Below are 14,724 nucleotides of genomic sequence, written 5' to 3'. Positions count from 1 at the left end.
AAAAAAAAAAAAAAAAAATCTTCAATCGCGCGATTTTAGATGGTAAAAGATTCAGACGGTTCGACCGCACCGCTGAACAGACAAAACCAAAAAGCGAACCGGTTTGTAAACCGCAGTGTAAATAAAAAATCCCCTTTATCTCCCATTTGACCTTTTCGATTTAATGATTATTTTTTCCCCTGGCTTTGGCTTTGGCTTTCTCATACTTCCCCCACACACAGAGAGCACAAAGACGACTCTTTTGGTTCTTCTTCTACTCTCTCTATCTTGTGCCCTACACCAGCTTTCTCCCCCGATCATCCGCCGTACTCCGCTGCCGTAATCTCCGACGAAACGCCTCATGTTGACTGTAATTTAATTTCCGGTTAGGTTTGACTATCTTTACGCATTTGCTGGGGCTTTTATAACACACACACACACGCGCGGAGATACATGAAGATAAAATTAGGGGTTTTGAGCTGAATCGTTAGATGGGTCAGAAGAAGAAAACCCACGCGTCTCGCACCAAACAATCTCCGTCGTCTGCGGCCGCGACGGTGACTGTCGCAGAGGTTGAGCCGTCTGAGATTTCCGCTTGTAGCTTATATGAGAGGGGTTTTCCCGGACCAGACGCTAATGTGGAGCCGTTGGATTCACCTGTCGTCAAGCTAGAATGCGAGAAGGCACTCAAGTCGTTCGGGCGTGGGAGCTACAACAAGGCGATTCGTCTCATTAAGGATTCCTGCTCTCGCCATCAAGACTCTGCCCTAGCCCACCGTGTTCAGGGTACTTTGTGCGTTAAGGTTGCTGCCGTCTACGAAGACCTAGCTACCAAAAACAAGTTTCTTCGGAATGCTATTGAATCTGCTAGAAAGGCTGTGGAGCTCTCTCCCAACTCGATTGAGTATGGGCATTTTTATGCCAACTTGCTTTATGAGGCTGCCAACGATGGGAGAGAGTATGATGAGGTCGTGCAAGAGTGCCACCGTGCTCTCTCCATTGAATATCCTATTGATCCTGCTAAAGGGAGTCTTCAGGATGAGACTCAGCTTAAGATATTGACACCTGAGGCTCGTATTGCACATGTCCAGGATGAGCTCAGGTCTCTGATACAGAAGTCTAACATTGGTTCGTTGTCCACTTGGATGAGTAACCTGGGCAAAGGTGAAGACAAGTTTCGGTTGATTCCAATTAGGAGGATGGCTGAGGATCCTATTGAGAGTAACTTGGTTCAGACCAGGTGGCCTAACGAGATTAAAAAAGCTACCAAGAGTCGTGAAGAGTTAAGGAAGGAGGTTGAAGTGAGGGTAGCTGCAGCTAGGTTGATACAGCAGAACTCAGAGTCTTCCCTGTCGGAGAATGTTGACAACAAGGGATCGGATTCAACATTAGGCGCGGGGCATAGAAACGGGGAGAGGAGAAAGCATGGAAATGCGAGGAAAAACAGCTCCACAGTGGACAGAAGGGATCGGGTTAGGTCGTACTGGGATTCTATGAGCAAAGAAATGAAGAAAGAGTTGCTTAGAGTTAAGGTTAGTGATCTTAAGAGTCACTTTAGTGCTTCAAAGGATGGGCAAGCAAATGAGATTATAAGTGAGGCACTGTCCTTTTGTGGGGGCAGTAAGACTTGGAGGTTCTGGCGTTGCTGCCAGTGCAGTGAGATGTTCATGAGTTCTGAAGCTCATATGCAGCATATTGTGCAGGTGCACATGTGTAATGTCATGCCTAAGATGCAAATGGTTCTGCCTCAGAGTGTCGACACTGATAGGATTGATGTACTTCTTAGTTCCCCATGGAAACCATTGGATCTCTCTGCTGCAATGAAATTGCTTCGCAGTCAGCAGAAAATCCAAAACTCTGAGTTTAATAACTTTCACTCTGGCGATAATATGGAAGATGGTGACGACTGCTTCGAGGATGCATGGAATGATACTTCACCAGAGAAGGAAAGCCTTGGAGATGCTTGCAACGGTTGTGATGAGAAGGAATCTGAAGAGGTTAAGCTGTCAATTGCATTTCCTCCTCTTGATGGATGGCCATTATCTGATGATCCTGAACGTGCAAAGCTCCTTGGGAAAATACGTGCAGCCTTTGAGCTACTTATCAGACAAAACTATTTGGCTTCTAGCCATCTTGATAAGGTGATACAGTTTACGTTGGATAAACTCCAAAATATACCCGCAGTTTCGCAATTCGTAAATCGTAGCTTGAATCAGTCACCCATATGCATCTGCTTTTTGGGAGCTTCTCAACTCAGGAACATTCTGAAATTCCTGCAGGACTTGTCTCAGCCTTGTGGATTGAGTCGATATTCTGAACAAAGTAATCCCATTAATTTTGGCGACCTTGGTCGTGAAGTTACAGAGGAGATTCTTTTTGATGCTGAAGATTCATGTCTTCTTCTGGATGAAAAGTTGCTTGGCACTGAGAGCATCCAAGAGAAATTTATGGGCTCAGCATTGCATAATGTAGATATAGCAAGTTCTGGAGATATTGCTAATGGCAATAATGTGTCTTCTAGTGTGGATGGATTTCTTTCATGGATCTTCACAGGACCCTCTAGCGAGGAACAAATTGTGTCATGGATACGCACAAAGGAAGAGAAAACAAACCAAGGGCAGGAGATCATGCAGATCCTTGAAAAAGATTTCAGTCACTTGGAGAACCTTTGCGAGAGAAAATGCGAACACTTAAACTACGAGGGAGCACTGCAAACTGTTGAGGACCTTTGTCTTGAAGAAGGCCGGAAGAGGGAGATTTCAGCAGAGTTTACCCATGAAAGCTTTGAAACTGTTCTGAGGAAACGAAGAGAAGAGCTAAATGAGAGTGACCATGAGTTGGTGTTTATCAGTAGTAGGTTTGAATTAGATGCTATAACAAACGTTTTGAAAGATGCAGAATCTCTTAACCACAATCAATTTGGATATGAAGAATCATATGGCTGCGTGAGTTCTCAGCTACGTGATCTAGAATCTGGTGAAACTGATGAATGGGGGTTGAAGGATTCCTTACATGAGGCTGATAGTTTCATAGAGACTGCGATCCAGAAACAAAAAGAACATTTGTCCGCAGAGGTAATCTTTTCTATCTTTATGCCATACGGCTCCGATAACTAATAACTGCCTTTCTGCTTTGAAAATACTGTGTACGTTTGCTATCTCAGCTTAGCAGAATCGACGCGCAAATGATGCGAATTGTCACGGGGATGCAGCAATTAGAGCTAAGACTTGGACCAGTTTCTTCCAACGATTATCAGATAGTATTGTTACCGTTGGTGAAGTCCTACATGCGGGTAAGAATCTAACCCTTAAGCCCTTGTTACGTTTTCTTCCATTGGTTGCAGTGTTCTTTCAGGTTCTAAGTGGCATTCCATCTTAATTTCTCCCTCTCTATCTCTTCCCCCCAGACACATTTGGAGGTGTTGGCAGAGAAAGATGCCACTGAGAAGTCTGATGCTGCAAGAGAAGCATTACTTGTTGAGCTTGCTCTTGATTCTAAGAAGGACGCTCGAGGAAGAAATGACAATTCAAAACACACGCTGGAAAAGTCCAAGGACAAGAAAAAGATTAAAGACACTAGGAAACTGAAAGATTTGAAGGTTTGAACTAATCTAATCTGTTGTCTACTTTGTAGGTATTTCTTGAATATATTTGTAACTATTTTTAATGTTTTGTTATAGGCTACCATTGGAAATGACCATCGCTCCAATGTTGATTCAACTGAACACAGGTGAAGATCTGCTTTGTAAATTTTTTGTTGAGATGGTGTAACCTGAAAAATATTTGTTTCTGAAAATATGGGTGGTGAATGTTAATTCACTTGATAATTTCTTGTTCCAGCCTCCTTCAGGGTGCATCATCTGGTGATTATTCAGAGGCTGACGTTGTTTCTGAAGCTGTTGAAGCTTTAAAAGAACAGGAAGAGGAATATAGACGCCAAATAGAGCTAGAGGAGGAGGAGCGAAAACTTGAAAAATCTTTGGAGTATCAGAGAAGAATTGAGGATGAAGCCAAGGAGAAGCACATGGCAGAACAACAAAAGAATTATAGCTCTTCTGTTCCCATGAATGTTGCAAAGGCAGTGTATAATGTTTGCACAGCCACAGATTATCTAGTTGATGATTTAGATTTACACGAACATGCAAAATCCATAAATCAGGTAACAATAGAGTTACAAGGTTGTGGAGTTGTGGTTTTTTAAATCAACACTTGAAATTAATTTCTGGGTTTTTTGCTTTACTAGGAGAAAAGGAATGGACGAGTTGATGACTTGGAAGGAGCCAGAGTGAATACAAATGGTGTTTTCCCGTCAACAAATCCTTGTGTGAAATCTGATACTGCAAAGGTGCAGGATATAAAATCCCAAAAAGGTTGGTGTTGGTCTTCGAATATGAATATATGTGTTTACTGACCTTTCTGTGGCACTCATTGTTTTCTTTGTGTTGCAGTAGTGCCTAATGGCACAGCTATGCAAGCTGGTGATCAACGCACTGGGAGGAGAGGTAGACGCCACAAAGCTTCAAATAAGTTAGTTGATGGAAAATATCAGATCACACCTTCTGAGACAGAGAATAGTAAATCTCAGTGGTCAGGTACCGACGGGGAGAGACAATCTGAAACTCTGCGTAGCAATGGTGGTAAGTCCTTCCTTTTTTTTTTTTTTTCTCATTTTCCTTCTAGGATCATTGTCGTTGGCTCGTGTTTTCAAAGCATTGATAGTTGTGATGTATAATGATCCGATATAGAGATTTTTTTTCTTGAGCTTAATGTTTTTCTGAACTAGACAAATGAAACTGCTTTCATCTGTTGGAACTAATGAAACAGTTAGACTTGTTAAAACTGATACTTCTGTAACTAGTGTAATTTGTTTTTAGCATTTATGTCAACGAGGAATGACAGTGTCAACATTGATTTCTTGCAACTGTTTTCTAACATCATCCATCTTTGCATTCCAGATGTGGGAACAAAGACATTAAGACAATTACAAGCTGAAGACGATGAAGAAGAAAGGTTTCAAGCTGACCTTCAAAAGGCAGTGCGTCAAAGCCTTGGTAGTTATTCAAACATCTCTATTTACATATCATGCCTGACAGTTAACATTTTGCGATATCTTGTTAAGTGCCCATTTCATGACTATTCTCTGACTGTTATGTCATTTGTATGAAGAATGGGTTATTGTGTATACCCCTTTTCTTCATCTCAGGACACATTTTAAGTATCTGATTATTTTAGATGTCTTAAATTATTTTTCATTTTTAATTATGCAAAAGCTACTACCTTCTCTATATTTTCATCGNAAGCATTGATAGTTGTGATGTATAATGATCCGATATAGAGATTTTTTTTCTTGAGCTTAATGTTTTTCTGAACTAGACAAATGAAACTGCTTTCATCTGTTGGAACTAATGAAACAGTTAGACTTGTTAAAACTGATACTTCTGTAACTAGTGTAATTTGTTTTTAGCATTTATGTCAACGAGGAATGACAGTGTCAACATTGATTTCTTGCAACTGTTTTCTAACATCATCCATCTTTGCATTCCAGATGTGGGAACAAAGACATTAAGACAATTACAAGCTGAAGACGATGAAGAAGAAAGGTTTCAAGCTGACCTTCAAAAGGCAGTGCGTCAAAGCCTTGGTAGTTATTCAAACATCTCTATTTACATATCATGCCTGACAGTTAACATTTTGCGATATCTTGTTAAGTGCCCATTTCATGACTATTCTCTGACTGTTATGTCATTTGTATGAAGAATGGGTTATTGTGTATACCCCTTTTCTTCATCTCAGGACACATTTTAAGTATCTGATTATTTTAGATGTCTTAAATTATTTTTCATTTTTAATTATGCAAAAGCTACTACCTTCTCTATATTTTCATCGTATTGTTCTGTGATCATTTTGTGGTGACAAAAGCCCTTATTATGAAGCATCTGACACCAGAACATTGTGTTTACCCAGATGCGTACCAAGGAGGTAGAAATATGTCGACACTTCTGGAAGTAAACAATGATGGGGGTTTATCTTATGTTACAACGGAGTCTTGGAGCCCAACCGGAGTTCCCATATTTGGCACAGGTCTTCAGAATGAAGTTGGCGAATACAATTGCTTTTTGAATGTTATCATACAGGTAACCTTTACTTTTCAAAAATGTTTGATTTCTCGGGTATTCAGTATCTATAGTGTCCAGCACAATAGATTTCTCTTTGCTGAAAACTATTTTTTTTTGTTTTGAACTTAGTCTCTATGGAATCTGGAGTTGTTTCGAGCTGAGTTCTTACGGCGTTCAACACTAGAGCACCATCACGTGGGAGATCCTTGTGTTGTCTGCTCTTTGTATGAAGTTTTTACTGCTTTAAGCGTTGCTTCGAGTGAATCACGAAAAGAACCTGTGGCTCCTTCATCTCTTAGGATTGCTTTGAGTAACTTGTATCCAGATAGCAGTTTTTTCCAAGAGGTAAAGGAATTGATCTCTGGTTTTACAGAGTAAGCTTTTTGTTTTCATAAGGATCCTAAACTTGGGTGTCATATGGTGTACAGGCTCAGATGAACGATGCGTCAGAAGTATTAGCTGTAATCTTCGACTGCCTTCATCGCTCGTTTGCTCAAAGCTCAAGCCTGTCTGACACAGAATCTGCTGAGAGCAACAGTACGGGTTCATGGGACTGTGCCAATCGCACATGTATTGCCCATTCTCTGTTTGGAATGGATATTTTTGAGCAACTGAATTGCTACAGCTGTGGGCTGGAGTCCAGGCATATGAAGTACACTTCCTTTTTCCATAACATCAACGCTAGTGCCCTACGCACCATGAAGGTAAAAAGAAATGCTAATTATATAAATTATTCATTAGACTTGAGTTTTCACATATTTTTAGATAACTCCCTGTTGTATTCCCCACTTTATGCCTTGTAGGTTACACACCCTGGGAATTCATTTGACGAACTTCTAAATCTTGTCGAGGTGAACCATCAACTAGCCTGTGATCCCGAAACTGGTGGGTGTGGGAAACTCAACCATATCCACCATATTCTAACCACTCCACCAAATGTTTTTACAACAGGTAAAACTTGCTGTGTGAAAATTTTGAGGAATGCAAACTTTTTTCAGATCACTGATTTATTTTGTCTTGACACTAATTATTTTGGGGTTCGCAGTTTTAGGGTGGCAAAACACATGTGAGACTGTAGAAGATATAGCAGGTACTCTTGCAGCCTTGAATACCGAGATAGACGTCAGCATCATGTACCGTGGTCTGGACCCTAAAAGCGCATATAGCTTAGTTTCCGTGGTACACATTCTTCTTCTTCCCTATGACATTAGCAGAAGAGTGGTTTTGAACGTAAAACCAACTGTGCTTTGTATTTTCCTCCTATGCTTTTACCCTAAAAACTTAAAGGTAACGTTGTTCTTTTGCTATTTCTGTAACTGCAGGTTTGTTATTATGGACAACATTATCATTGTTTTGCATATAGTCATGAGCACGATCAGTGGATCATGTACGATGACAAAAACGTTAAGGTAAGACCATCAACACAATGGGCTTTGCAGGCAGATACACTCATCTACATTGTCACCCATTTGATGTAATATCTTCAGGTGATCGGTAGCTGGAGTGATGTTCTTACAATGTGTGAAAGAGGACACTTGCAACCACAGGTTCTCTTCTACGAGAAACGTTAAATCAAAAAGAACCAAAAGAAAAACAGCCAAGTAGAGTTCTTGTTGCTACAGTTTAGGAGATCTCGCAAGTACATACTACAAGAGAAGTAAGTACGTTTTTTTGACAATCAGAACGAAAACTCGAGAGGAAAGGATGTAATTTACTCATCTCAGTCGTTCTAAGAGAGGATGGGGAAGAAGATTTTGTCTTAAGATTAAGCAAAAGTATTTTAAGCGGAAAGGGTCTAAGAAGACCTTATGTAGTTTTCTTGGTTAAATCCTTGTCACATTAAGGATTATATGTTCATATTATTATTACATAGCCTTCTATTTCGTCGGTCATCTCTATTGTCATATACTATCTTATATTATCTTAACAACTAATTTAATTGAAGTTAAAAGTTAGGATAGAACTTGGAGAAACCCTAATCCAGTGAAATGCCTATATGTATCATCTCTTAACATTTATTAAACTTGTTAATACATTAGTAGAACTTTTAAATCTATGTATCCTTCTTCCGTTTCTCTTGATCTTTTGATATTTAAGTAAACACCAATCCAACTCGATCCTAAGATTAAACCGTAAACGGTATTGTTAAAATAGGATTGTAGTACTTGGAAGATGGGTTGAGGAAAATGGAACGCCTCTTAAAAGATGAAGGTGAACTCGCGGGTGAGAAAGCAAACAATTGGTGGGATGTATGACAACCTCATGCTACTTGCCGATCTTGGGGAGTATCTGTCACGAGTCGCAAGTTGTGCTAAAAATGTAGTCATGATAGTATTCAGGAGGACGACTGGGAACTTTCAAGTAAAGATGATTATTTAACTTGTTGAAAAATAAGAAAATAGATAAAAATAGGTATATTAGTAATCGTCCATATTATATTCCAATGGATATGACATAGTTGAAACTTTAAACTTCCATGCATGCTAGAGATGAATAGTGACTAGTGAGCGGCTCGAGAGTCAAAGATGTTATCCAAATGGATCTATATATGTGTATCATATATGTCAATGGTTAAACGTAAAAGCTCCCATAACAAGCTCTTAAACTGAATAGTACTCCAATCATAACTATCAATCAAAATAGTTGTACCTCCAATGACTCTTGGAGGGGAAAAAAAAAATTTATACATTTTTGTGATAAAAAGTGTTATAACTTATAACTAAACTTAGATATATAGATAATTAGTACTTTGTGTTTTGAGCTATGAAAATAAAACTTTATATTATATACTATAAATATATAATATTATACAATTTTTAATCTAGTTTCTTAATTAACACTTTATATCTACGAAAATACTATAATTTTTAAAAGTATATATTGTAAAATACTAGAGATAAATAGCAATACATTTTAATATATTAAATAAATTTTTGAAACTTAAGAAAAGCAATATTGAAAATATATATTTTACTAATATATCAAATAATTATTTAAATTTGGGGACCAAAAGGCCAAAAATTCTTAATATTAGGGGTCTAGAGCAAATGCCTTTTTTTTTTTTAAACTTACTCGTATATAAACTCACTTATATCCTAAATCCTGAATAAACTCATTACGACCTTTTTTTTTTTTAACTTACTCGTATATAAACTCACTTATATCCTAAATCCTGAATAAACTCATTACGACCGCTTATAGGTTTTGGTATACGATCGAATAAACTCATTACGACAACTCTGTTTCTCTCTCGTATACGACCGATGGCTCCTCGATCCCTGTGTTGATGATGATAATGATTTGAAGATGAAGAGAAAGGTTTTCACGCCGCCGTGAAAACCTCTGAACACGCCAAGTCTCTCTACAATGAGTTTCAGATCTTGTCGAAATTCAAGGGATGTTCGAGAATCGTCCAATGTTCAGTTTTATAAATATAATTTAGAGTTGCGTCTATTTATCTTAACACTTTGTAGAATATGTATTTTATTTTTAGAAGTTGTGTATTTTTACTATAATTGTCATTGATATGTTTTCACTAATGATTAAATATATTTTATATTTATAATTATTTTGTTAGAAAGTTACAGTTACTCATTACAACCATTCAGTCGATATTTTCACTTAAGATCATTTTTATTATAGTTTTTACTAATAATATATATATATATATATATATATATATATATATTAATAACTGTTATAATAGTTGCAACTCTTTATCGTAATTCTTTACAAAATATTTTATATTTATAATACATTAAACAATATTTTTTGCAAGATTGCCTCGATTAAGTATGACTTTTCACTATATTATATTTTTTTAGTTATGTCTCCTTACCAAAATATTTTTATATTATGAACAATATTTTTGGTTTTTATTTTGATGGTTGTATTTTTACTAAAAACTTTATGTTTAACATTTGTATAGTTTTAGTACTACTTATTATTTTCTCTTTTTTTAGGATCACATACTCTTAAACTATTCTATTACTTTCAAATAAATTAATAATATATAAGTTTAAATTTAATTCAATTTATTTTTTTTTCTTTGAAATTCTTCTTCCGCTACACCGCGGGGGTCTGAGTCTTAGTATAAATAAAACTAAACAAAATAGGTTTCAAACTAAAGGAAAATACCTCTTTTTTCTGTGCAAAAAAGAAAATACCACTACCTACAAGATCTAAAGAGAAAGATCTTTTAAAATTTCTGCGTGTTTTCACAATAATATGACCGTTGTGGTGGAATTGAGAGATCAAGAGCCTTCTCTAGGTTTTCATCTTCCTGAGTCTCTCTTATACTACCTCCGTTTCATAATATAAGATGTTTAGATAAGTATTTTTGTTTCAAAATATAGGATATTTCCAACTTTTAGATTAAATTTGTATTTTCTGTTATTCAGACTTGTTTATGATTGGTTAAACTTTTTAAAAGTAACTATTTCTAAATATGCGTGTTTCTACTAAAACATCCTATATTTTGAAACGGAGGGTGTATATAACATATCATAAGTTTGTCTAGGTTTTCACTTGTCTATCATCATTATTACTCATGCCTAGATTCTCAGAGGCCTAAAGAAAAAAAAATTATACATTTTTATGATAAAAAGTGTTATAACTTATGACTAAAATTAGATATATTTTTTTATAATAAATTATAGATAATTAGTACTTTGTTTTTGATCTATAAAAATAAAACTTTATGTTATATACTATCAATATATAATATTATACAATTTTTAATCTATTTTCTTAATTAACACTTTATATCAACGAAAATACTATAACTTTTAAAAGTATATATTGTAAAATACTAGAGATAAATAGCAATACATTTTAATATATCTATCTATATATATAAAGTTAACTTTTACTCACTCCTGGTGCTGCCACGTCAGCAACTTCTTCTTTTTATTTTGGGTTTTTCGGATTGGACTTAGCCCAAAGTTTTGCAGAGATAATTCAGGCCCACGCGTTTTTCTATCTTATGGATTAAACCTATTAATCTCTCCTCCGCACGCTCCATCTCCACCGGTTGCTCTTCTCCTTAACTCACAATCCATGCTGTTTCACCATTTGATGCGAATTGAAGTCTTCCATCAGATCTGCTGATTCTGGCGATGTTCTTGTCGTTCATTACAGCGGACACGGGACGAGGTTGCCCACTGAGACTGGTGAAGACGATGATACTGGCTACGAGGAGTGTATTTTTCCTTGCACGTGAATTTAGAGGAGAATCGAGAAGCAACCCAACACTAATCGATGGTCAATGATTCAATCTCTCTTTCGATGCTCCAATCTCTTTCTATTGGTACGTTTTATTTTTTTTTAACGACAAACGGCTTAAGCTGCATCTCCATGAATCGATTAGGTTTAGTTCAATTAGTTTAGCATAGTTTAATTAAGGTTAGATTCACAAGATCAGTTCATGCTGCTTGACAATACTATGGTTTTAAGTCTGGTATAACTGTATTGGGTCTGGTTTGGAATGGGAATTATTTAAGATTATTGTAAGATGCAATTGATAGATTGTGTCATTTTTATTAGAAAACATTATTTAAAAGCTTTATTAACTCTGGAACCTTGTGGATTTTGTTGCAGATGGTTTCCGACAGTGAATCCCCAGAAAAATTCTTATTTTGGTGAGTGTCCTTTAGCCAAAAGTGGTTCAAAGTTGACTCTTGCATTTTTTGGTCTATTCTTCTTTTCTTATTAGATGTTCAATTGTTGGTGCAGATGATTTTGTACTTGTGGACAAAATTTGCCTCAAGGATTACAAGTTTGTGTGTGGTGATGTTGTAGTTTTCAAGTATGTTCCTTATACCAAACCACGTTTGAGTCATCCTTTGACAAGAACTATATAATGAGTTTTAGTTGATTACATGTAATGTTAGTCTCCACTCTCCTGTTAATGTCTTATCCTTGATGGTTACAGTATTCTTAATCACATATTAACATAGATTTTGAATGTAGATGATGGATATGATGATGTGGTATGGCCTCCCAAAGAGTTAGCAAGATTGGTCGATAAATCTAATTGAGAAGAAGAAGGAGAATGACATGGTATGTTTCTTCCTTTTCCAAAAGAAAACTCCCTTCTTCATGTTACATCTATATTTTAATCTCAAATCAGAATTAGTCATCACGTCTCAATGATAACAAACCGTGAACACATTCTTGTATTGGAACAATGGTTTTAGCTCATATAGTAATTTTTAGCCTCATTGTGGCTCCGGTTTGCTTGCTGGCTCCGATTTTATGTTTATTTCAGGTGTGGCAAACGGCTTCTCTTTACCATTTGGTTTACACTGCAGCTCTTCTTTCTGCACCTAGCACCAAATATCCCAACCTTGTAAGCTTTTTCTTGTGTGTCATGTTTCTTGCTTGAAGTTCAAGCTGCTTCTTCTTCCTTTTTTAAAGCAAGTTTTTTAAAAAAAAATTTAAGAACTTTGAATTAAGAACTTTACCATTGGAGGTATATTTTTCAGTTGTATCTTAATGGTTCATTTCCTTTGTCAAATCTGTTGCAGGATTTAGAACAGTTGAAGCTAAACCAGACATATGAGAGAACCATATACTAGATTAGTTACTTCTGTTTTTGCAAGTCCGCTTAATTGTCTTGCTTATTGGAGAGTAGAAAATTATACTTTTGTGTAAATGGAAGAGAGCTGTTGATTTGGATTACTATTTGATTACTATGTATGGTGAGCTGTTGCAGCAGCAAATTCATAACATTTCTACAAAGAGAACTACAGCAGGTGGAGATTGAACTTCGAGCCCAATGATTACAATGGAATCAAGAGAAGGACAGAGAGCTTCATGCGATTAAACTACAAAGAGGTTTGCTGGCTGGTTTATATTTATAAGTGTGTTTTCTATCATCAACTAACTTGTGTTTCTTAATATAAGTCATTCATATAAGCTTTGAATGTGTTCAGGGCATTGTTGGATTCGACGTTGGGTTAGCAGCAATGGTGAGTGAGTTCTTGCTTGTGTTATTCTTCTGTTCATATTGTAAACAGAGTTATGAATGTTTAATTCTGATAGGGAAATCGAGCAGGAGGAACCTATGAGCTGTAAGTGTATCGAGGCATGTAAGAAGGTGAGGATGGAGATTTGAATGTATCTTTTTTATATAAAAAAACTATTTTCTGTATTTATTTGAGTATTTGACTATGATATGTTATGTTCTATAAAATATTGAGAATCGATTGTTGCAGTAAACAATCTGATTTATAGTTTTTACTTTTCTTTTTGTTCCTTTTACTGTTTTTGGGATAGTGCGGCTTTGTAGGGTGAATCTGGAAGCTACTATTTTTGGGATAGTGCCGCTTACTTTAAGCTACAGATATTGAGGTTAGTGAGTCTTGTTTCTACAAATTGTTCCGGTTTAGTATATGGTTTATTCAGTTAAGGTGAGTGATCTCTTGATACAGTTATTAACCATCCTTCTTCAAACTGTTTACTTTTATGCAGAACCAGTGGTGAGTGAGCAAGAACCCAAAAGAGAGAGCTGAAGAGATTAGAGAGAAGAGGAGCGTTTTGTCTAAGACAGAGTAGTTGATGTTTTTGTATATAAGATTTGGTTTGGATTAGTTTTTTTTGTAAAACATATGTTTTAAATCTGTTAAACCACGTGCATTGGTTTGGATTTGGTTACAATGCACGTGGCTCTTAATGTCCATATTATTCCTTGAACGAAACAGTTTGTGTGTGTGTACACACTATTTAATTCTTGACGAAACAGTTTAAGATATTTTTTTGTTTGCTTAATAGTTTGAAAAGCTTAAACATTGAATTAGGATTAAGAATCCAAAACAAACAATTTTGGTTAGAGTAAAAGGAACCAGAAGGTCATTTTTAATATATTTCGTTAGGATGAGGTTAGACATTAGGAGTTAAACCAAAATTAACAAGTTCATGATAGATAGTTATGGTAATGAAGAAAAAAACAGAATTGTAAGTAATTGAGATTTTAAAACATTTGTCATCAAAAATCACAAACTCATTACTCCAAAACTCATTACTCCAAACACAAAAGCGTTTAGAAAAATACTACTCCCACAGATTACTAAGTAAAATAACATATAATAAAAATATTACCTACAACCACATCTAATAAAACAAGAAAACAATAAAACGACAAAATGAAAAATAATTTTAATAAACCACAACTAACAACTAAAGCAAGACAACAACAATTTCTATACAAAACTTAACTTCTAATTCTATATTTTATGAAAACAAAAACAGATAATGATGATTTAAATAAATTTAAAATTTTTAAAATAGACTACATTATACAAACTAGAAAAATACACCAAGAAATAAACAAACAAAAGTGCAAAGGATAAAATGAGAACAACATAACTAGACAGAAAGATGAAATATACATAACCACATAACCAAATAACAAACTAGCAAAACAACCAAAAAAAAAAAAAACCTCATCTAACTTCCGCGCATAGCGCGGATCAAATGCTAGTTAAATAAATTTTTGAAACTTAAGAAAAGGAACATTGAAAATATATATTTTACTAATATATCAAATAATTATTTAAATTTGGGGACCAAAAGGCCAAAAGTTCTTAATATTAGGGGTCTAGGCAAATGCCTTTTTTTTTTTTTTTTTT

At 35.7% G+C, this 14,724-nt stretch overlaps 1 protein-coding gene and 1 long non-coding RNA gene across 9 annotated transcripts; both read left to right on the top strand.

Annotated features, from left to right (window-relative positions):
* On the top strand, positions 176-7,986 carry LOC104711264. Its single transcript, XM_010427954.2, has 15 exons — positions 176-3,053; positions 3,143-3,271; positions 3,386-3,577; positions 3,659-3,708; positions 3,819-4,137; positions 4,222-4,348; positions 4,427-4,615; positions 4,934-5,029; positions 5,943-6,112; positions 6,224-6,439; positions 6,523-6,798; positions 6,898-7,045; positions 7,140-7,273; positions 7,417-7,503; positions 7,582-7,986. The coding sequence occupies exons 1-15, from the start codon at positions 471-473 to the stop codon at positions 7,663-7,665; spliced, it is 4,800 nt and encodes a 1,599-aa protein (XP_010426256.1). The 5' UTR covers positions 176-470; the 3' UTR covers positions 7,666-7,986.
* Positions 11,079-13,847, top strand: LOC104711265. 8 transcript variants are annotated; one of them, XR_755233.2, is made up of 9 exons: positions 11,080-11,402; positions 11,693-11,733; positions 11,828-11,980; positions 12,065-12,154; positions 12,363-12,443; positions 12,622-12,931; positions 13,030-13,065; positions 13,139-13,447; positions 13,568-13,847. It is a non-coding gene; the product is annotated as an uncharacterized LOC104711265 (long non-coding RNA). The 8 variants fall into 8 exon arrangements; XR_755236.2 differs by having other exon boundaries at positions 11,081-11,402; positions 11,828-11,900; positions 12,810-12,931; XR_755230.2 differs by having other exon boundaries at positions 11,082-11,402; positions 11,828-11,900.

The sequence above is a fragment of the Camelina sativa genome, chromosome 9 (assembly GCF_000633955.1).
Source record: "Camelina sativa cultivar DH55 chromosome 9, Cs, whole genome shotgun sequence".
Classification (NCBI taxonomy): Eukaryota; Viridiplantae; Streptophyta; class Magnoliopsida; order Brassicales; family Brassicaceae; genus Camelina; species Camelina sativa.
This window is presented reverse-complemented; position numbering and strand designations above follow the sequence as displayed.